This window comes from Strongylocentrotus purpuratus, unplaced genomic scaffold (assembly GCF_000002235.5).
Source record: "Strongylocentrotus purpuratus isolate Spur 01 unplaced genomic scaffold, Spur_5.0 spur5_scaffold_2, whole genome shotgun sequence".
Classification (NCBI taxonomy): Eukaryota; Metazoa; Echinodermata; class Echinoidea; order Camarodonta; family Strongylocentrotidae; genus Strongylocentrotus; species Strongylocentrotus purpuratus.
The window spans coordinates 4,187,193-4,194,840 of record NW_022145605.1 but is presented as its reverse complement, the minus strand read 5'-3'; the positions used below and the strand labels follow the sequence as shown (position 1 = coordinate 4,194,840).

Here is a 7,648-nt window from a genome sequence, read left to right as displayed (position 1 = left end):
AATAACACATTAGATTGATGCAAAGAAACTTTTCATCTCATTCAATTCAATCAAAAATGGTTTATTAGACAACAAGTTTTGCAGCAATAAGCTGGATTAGAAATAACATGAAAGTTCAAATTGCGTAAAGAAATATATTATACAAATCGGTTTAAGAAAAACCTGTCTAATTACTATACAACTCTTGATAGATACATACCGTGCTTATTTTTAATAATACAATATAACAAAATATGTAAAAAGTAAGTACGAACTATAACACTTAATTAATAAGACCGACTACTCCATGAAATAAAAGCGTCAAACTGTTACCTGAAATTCAAAGAAAGTTCATAAATTAATTATGTTTGACATCGTTTATCGTGGTTACATAACATGGAATATCAGGCACCCTCCCCCCCCCCCCCCCCATTTTTCTCTTTCTCTCTCTCTCTATGATTTAATAATTAATAAAACAAACATCATAAGCAGATTTAATGACGTATTTACAAAATCCCCTTTTTGTAATCTAACTTGACATAATCATCATTCATGGCTTCGTCCAGCATTGACTGTGAAATCTGAGGGAAATATTTGGCAAACGCCTCTTTGATCTCTTTACGAGACCTGAAATAGGACTTCGAAATGCATCCAGGCTCATTCTCTATTAATAGAGTAGTGTTACTGATACAAACAAAGCGACCGTCAGGAAACGCCATGCATCTGAGGCTGGTTAGAAAGAAATGTCTAGGCATATCATCAATGCTGACATATCTCGGTGTCATGCTGGGTTTAAAGTGGGCTACCTCGACACCTCTCTTGAAATTAATGCGGATAAATCGGTACCAACCATCGGTGACAGGAAAGGCTTCCATGGTCTGCTTGGCCGGGTGACCGTCGACTTGATGCAAACAAAATATGACGTCATCTTGGCGGGAAAACTTGAAACGCAGGAAGGACTCGTGGTACACAGGTGACTCGTCCTTGAAGTCGAAGGGAACTGCGCAAAAATACGGATTCCCGTTCCCGACGTCGGCGTAATGCCTGCTGCCCTCACTTGTCAAATTGTGGACGATTACGGCGGCATGGTCGCTGGGTTCTTCGATGTCGCAAGCGATAAGCGTGACATCAAAACCCAAAGCTTGGAGGAGGAGATAGAAGAAGACATTCTGTTGGTAACAAAGTCCGCCTATCTTATCGGTAAGAATATCCTGCTTGATCTCGGCTACGGTAGGAACATGTCTCTTGCGGTGGGGCGTGGCAATATTTTTGAGGTTCTGGAACGGGATGTGATGGAAATACGCTCGAAGGAGGTCTTGAAGAAAGTCCTTTGGACTCGCCTCGAACTTGGTGGACGGCGCAGGGATGCACAGGGCATCACGCACGAAGTCAAAGGCTTCTTCCGGTGTAATCATCGTGTCATCTGTGGATCCCGACATTCTCTGAGGTATCAAAAAAGAAAAGAACGGAGAACTATTTCGTTACATTTTATCAATATGCCTATTTCATCTTTAGACCTCATCGTTCGTAATCAAACATATTCCTCAACTTAAGCAGGGCTCCCACTTAGCCGAGTTGTATTGGCGAGTAATGGCGAGTTGTGATGAGTTGCCTCAAAGAGGCACTCGCAGTACTCGCGAATAGCTCTTCTTGTAACTCGGGATAACGCGCGACACCTTGGTATGGCTCGGCGTCACTTTTTACAACATTCCACGGCTCTCCTCGAAGTCGCGAGCAGTTCCTTTCCCTGACTCGCTCTCACTCGAGGTGAACTTGCTTACACTCGTAGTATACTCGCATTACTCGTAACAAGCTTGCACTGCACTCTTCATAACTCGTAGCAACTCGCCACCTTCAAGTATATGTGAGTGCTATTCGAGTTTCCAAGAGTGGAGTACGAGCACGGTGATCGTGCTGCGAGTTACCTACGATATTAACGCGAGATTAGATCGAGTACGCGGACTTCAGGCGAGTTTCGTATGAGCATGAGCAGAGTGCAGAGCGAACATGACGAGCTTCACGAGCGCACCATGATACGTCAGCTGGCCTACAATTATGCAGAGGATCAAGGGCAGTTATTCCCTTGACATATCGAGCAAATATGCTTCTGGCATCCATCTTTATTTTAGAGAGCACCAAAATCAGAGGCAACCCTCTCCGGGGGGGCTGAGGAGCAGGAGTAGGCACAGTGCCCCCACTTTTTCAAGTACTCGAAATGTGCCCCTTTTTTCATACGAAAAGTGGCCCTTTATCTTTGACAAGTGCCCCTATTAATTTGTGGAAGTGCCCCTACCCCTTTTCACCTCTTACCAGTGTCCCTTTTATTTCGATAAGTGCCCTTTTTCCTTCGACAAGTTCCCATTTTCCTTTGCGATAAGTGCCCCTTTTCACTTTTGATAAGTGCCCCCTTCACCTCTGATAATTTACCTTATTAAAATCTGAGATATGACTCTTTTATTTTGACAAGTGCCCCTTTTCCTTTGTAAGCAGTGCCCCTTCCCCCATTAATAACTACCCCCTTTTTAACTCGGATACGTGCACCCTATATTTTCACATGTTCACTTTTTCATTTCTAATAAGGTACCTATCCCCTTTTTATAAAAGCCCCTTTTCACCTCTTATATAGTAAATGCCCTTATCAAAATCAGATGGGGGCCCCTTTTCCGTCGACAAATGCCCATTTCCTATTTTTATGAGTGCCTTTTTTCATCCCTGGTGAGTTTCTCTTTCAGAAGGTGTAAGGAGTGCCTCATTTTCACTTCTGATAATTACTCTTTGTACTTTGACACGAGCTCCTTTTCTTTTCTGATAAGTGTCCCCTTTTCCTCTTATCATTAAACGCGCCCTTAATTTCAAGCGACTAACAGCACCTCCTCCTAAAGTTCACTCACTCCGCTCGCTCGCGTTTATAGATGATATACTAATGTTACTTATCAAAGGTCTTTTCAGTCTAGCTTCCGTCATAAAAAAAAATATGCATATAACCCCATCAGGATAGGGTATTTTGCATTTTATAAGATGTAATTTTTCGCACTGCGACCTCACAAATCTACAAATTTCCCCGCTCCATTCGCTCGGTCGCAAATAATTTTGAGGACCATCACACTCAAATGCATAGTATGATGCCTATATTTTGTACTGTGTACAAAGTGAAACAAATATTGAAATTATCCCTGATAATGTAATCACAATGTAAGGGTATATACCAATGTCTCAAAACATTGTTTTTTTCGCTTTGAGTTTTCAAGCGAGTTCTCGCGAATTTACGCGAGTTCAACCTCGCGCCAGCTCCCCACAACTCGGGGCTCCAACTCGGCCAAGTAGGAGCCCTGCTTTAGATTGGGCCCATGGACCTAACTTACGGGAGCTATATTGATCAGAAAGATCAATGCCTACGTTAGATGGAATCCAAGAGAAAAAGAAAAAGGATTTTCATATATTTATGTAGCGTTTACGTTCAGGCGAGTGGTGGCGCACTTTTACTTTAAGTATCTGTAACATTGTACAAATTGTATTGTGAAGTTCGTTGAACATTCTCGTCACTAAATTGTAATTTAGCAAAATACGTCAACCAACCAATGTTGCATGATTAAACACACAGAATAATATCGAAGGAAATCCGTTCGCGTGCTTAAAGATTTGGACCGGTGGTGGTAAAATTGCCAAATATCCATTTAATATTATTTAAATATTGAATGCAGGGGTTTAGATGGCAACACTTCAACCTAAATTCGCAAAAAACAGAAATATATGCCCAAAACTAAAAACGTACCTCTTCAATAAGTAAATTGTAATTCTAATATTTTTGTTTGTTATTATAATTACTCTTTTATACATGTATTATCTTGTGTTTACTATGTCATTATTTCTGTAAAGCGCTTCGAGCAATTCGTTGGATGTTGCGCTATATAAAAGACAATTGTATGTATGTATGTATGTATGTAAATGTTCAATGTTGAAGTGCACTCGCGATATTCTATCCAGGCCGGATCAATTTGATAATTTACCAAATACATTATTAATAGGCGGTTTCCCGGTAAAATTTGTATTATCACGTATTATTCAAAACATATTTTTTCACATGATTGATAATAAGAGCTTTCATTTAATTTTTTGAGAGGGGGGCGTTTCCAAAACTGCCCGCCCTCCCAATTAAGACATAACAGTCGTCTGGTCTATATAACATTGAGTGAAATAGATCTAAATGGGGTAAATCAGTTCAAAGCTGCTTTAATACTGAGCATAAAAAGAAAACACTGAACACAGATTCTGAGGGACGTTCATTGCAATTCTAGAATCAAAATTTAACACAAAAGTCATAAAGAATATTATTAAACCAATACGTTTTCCGAACCTAAATGCGGTTTATGGGTTCCACTCTAAATCTTCTATTCACTAAGTTTTATTCGAGGAAGGACTGAGTCGGGGGAGAGGGGGGGGGGGGGTCACTCCCAACATGACAGGCTACGCATCCACGTCCAGAAAAAGCGGGTGTCTTTTTCAGCTACATGTATATGGCGTCGTCGACGTTTTTCTTAAAAAGGATTTTTTTTTGAAGCACTGATCGCACCCCCTCCCCCCCCCCCCAAAAAGGATACCTTTCAGGTTCACATGTTTCGACGTCTTCGGTTAATGTGCGATACAGACGCCATTACGGTCCATTTTCAGAGGTTGATGGACATGGGTGAGTAGCACTCGGTGTATGAGAGTGACCCCCCCCCCCCCCCCCGGATACCGAGATTTGAATATTATTACTTAGTTCTCATATCTGACTTTCATAACCTACAATTAGAGCAAATTGGCAAATTTAGATTTTGTCTGAAATGTGTAGTATAAGTTGAGGGGTCTACTCCAACATTTTAAGTGGGAAATGAGAAGGAATGCATGGTTTATTGATGACCTCTATGATATATCTAAAGAGATTGAAGAGCACCATCTACAAAACCTCGATCAGCAAACAACAACTATAAAACTACTTTAGGTCTATATAATGTAAGAGTTCAAAGGAAGGTGATATGACGCAAAAGAAAATCATTGTACCATCAACATGTTTTGTAATCAAGTTGTTCCCATAATGTTAATAAAGAGATTTTTTAAGTACCATTCAACGACACTTCAAAGGTCCATTTTAAAGTGAAAACTAATTTGATTAGTATATTCTGTCTTGTTTGTAGATCCTTTCTAGAGGGCAATTCCATTAGTTTAGTGTCATAATCTCAAAGAACGATTTCCATTGCTTGAAACCCACGACCATGACCGGTATATAAACGATGGTCCGCCGCCACCCTTTGGACTTTGGACTTTGATTATTTCACCCTAAAAAGGCCGGGCTATTTGAGGTCTTAGTACGGCCGGGGGGGGGGGGGCATTATGCCCCCCCCCCCTTAAGATCTCGGCCGCAAAGAGGCCGATCGCCGCGAAAATTTGCACGCATGTCAAGTGAAGTGTATAGAATAATATGATAATTTCAATTTTTTGAAAAATTCACTCATTTGCATATTTATGGTAATTTATGCAAATAAAGTCATAAAAATCACATTTTTACCCATACATCATATATTATTCATATTTAGGCATTCTTTTTCACTACATATATTCACTAGACCATTCTGAATAATAATACGACAAAAAATTCGGAAGAGCCAGCTTATTCCTTATGTTATCCCTTGTTTTGATAATTTCTTATGTATTTCACTGTTTTTTTTAACTTGTTGTTTTATTTCATTTCTTACTACAATTAAACTATTTTGACTCCCTAAACAACCACCTAAACTTGAAACAAGACCCAATAACCCATGTTTGATCTGTTTTGAGGAAAAAAGACTTTTCCATATGTTTTGTACACAAATCACGAAAATGAGCGATTTTCGGGCTGACATGCAAAGACAAAAGGTCACGTGACCTTGTAACCGTAGGTCCGATTTTCAAAAAAATTCTTTTAAAAGTTGCGCAAGACTCGAAAGAAAAAGGTCAGCGAGCGGCGGGGCGCCATCCACATGCGTTCCCGAGCAATCGGAAAATTCGTGGAGGGGGGGGGCATAATGCCCCCCCCCCCGGCCTTATTAGGGTTAAACATAAATTTCAGCTCATTACATAGGCTTCACATTGTGCCAATATGTTACTATATAAATTTTTACCTGACTTTCGGTTTAAGCTCGACGGCTTCGCCATGGTTGCATGGTAAAGTCGATTTTCACAAAAGGAGTTAGATCGAGGTACATGTATGTTAAATAGTGCATCGAGTGTCGGATTCCCCCCTACTTCCCCTTCTTCTTCGTCGTCGTCTTCTTCTTCTTCTTCTTCTCCATCTTCTCCTTCTTCTCCTTCTTCCTCCTCCTCCTCCTTCTTCTTCTTCTTCTTTCTCTTCTTCTTCTTCTTCTTCTTCTTCTTCTTCTTCTTCTTCTTCTATTCTCATCAAAGACTATATTGCAGTATGTTTTGCGTGTATAATCAAACCTTTCTGAGTGGCCATCTCTCTAGAAAGACCACCTGTGTATAGTGGCCATGCACTTTTCCCTCCCCTCCCTCGAGAGAGAAACGTGTGATGTGAAATGTACCTGTTTAGAAAGGCCACCTGTCTCAGTGGCTTTTTTCTGTTTCCCTTCGGTGGCCTTAATAGATGCAGGTTTTACTGTAATTGTTTTTTAAGAGACGTGTATCAATCAGATATAAGTCTGTCCTATAACTTCACATATTATTTCGTCTGTCATCCCTCTTGACTCCCAATACAAACAAATAACACAATAATACACTTCAATTATTGTGGGATAGCCTGACGACTACTGAGAGCCGGCCGTTTATTCAGTATGAATGTTTAACAAACATTTCTTCTCGTTTCCTTCACTGGAAACCGGACCGACTATGGTCCAGGATTGAAAAAAAAAACAGAGGTAAAACTCAACGAGCATAAAAACTCTGAAAAACCTTATTAAAACACAGTCATGTCGTAACATAACATGACACAATGCACTTTTATTGTAAATAACAGTTGTCTCGTTGAAAGTTCTAGCGAGAATGATTCAATATATAACACACTAATTGATGCCACGCCCTGGTCTCCGTGGCAGAATTAGCTCGGACACCTGTACGAGCTAGTATACCTATGCAAATTACATTCCATCGGGGCACGGCTCCGGACCCAACATAAGTATACAAACAACATTTGCCCGCTATACAATCGTACCGCAGACAAATAATATTACTTACCTCTATCATCCGATACTGAAAGACACAGGTTCTGGACCAGAGTTAGATTGAGTAGACGAAGACAGAGATCTGAGTTTAGCCTGTCCCTATATAACACCAGCGCCCAGCGGTATACAGCTACATGTAAACCTATTCACATCGAAATCAGCGTTGTTCATGCATGCAGATATCCCGGGGTCACTCCAAACATGACGTTTTCCCAAGCTCTGATCGCACACACATAACACAAAGAGGGTGCCTTTTCGGGTTCACAGGTTTCGACGTGTCTGATACGCCATTATCATTTTAGAAAAGGTGCGATACGCCAACAGGGTCCATTTCAGAGGTTGATGGGCACGGCTGGGTAGCACTTGTGTATGAGAGTGACCCCCCGCCCAGGAAACTTTAAGCGGGTGTTTAATATCAACATTACATAATTATATGATTTGATTATGATATGGTATGGTATGATATGATATGCCAT

General features: G+C 40.6%; 1 protein-coding gene across 1 annotated transcript; it reads right to left on the bottom strand.

Annotated features, from left to right (window-relative positions):
- Window positions 1-449: 449 nt before the first annotated feature.
- LOC100893921 lies at window positions 450-7,400 on the bottom strand. Its single transcript, XM_030991462.1, has 2 exons — window positions 7,186-7,400; window positions 450-1,421 (listed from the first exon to the last, which is right to left on the bottom strand). Exons 1-2 carry the CDS (start codon window positions 7,192-7,194, stop codon window positions 486-488), a joined length of 945 nt encoding a protein of 314 aa, XP_030847322.1. The 5' UTR covers window positions 7,195-7,400; the 3' UTR covers window positions 450-485.
- Between the last annotated feature and the right edge of the window lie 248 nt (window positions 7,401-7,648).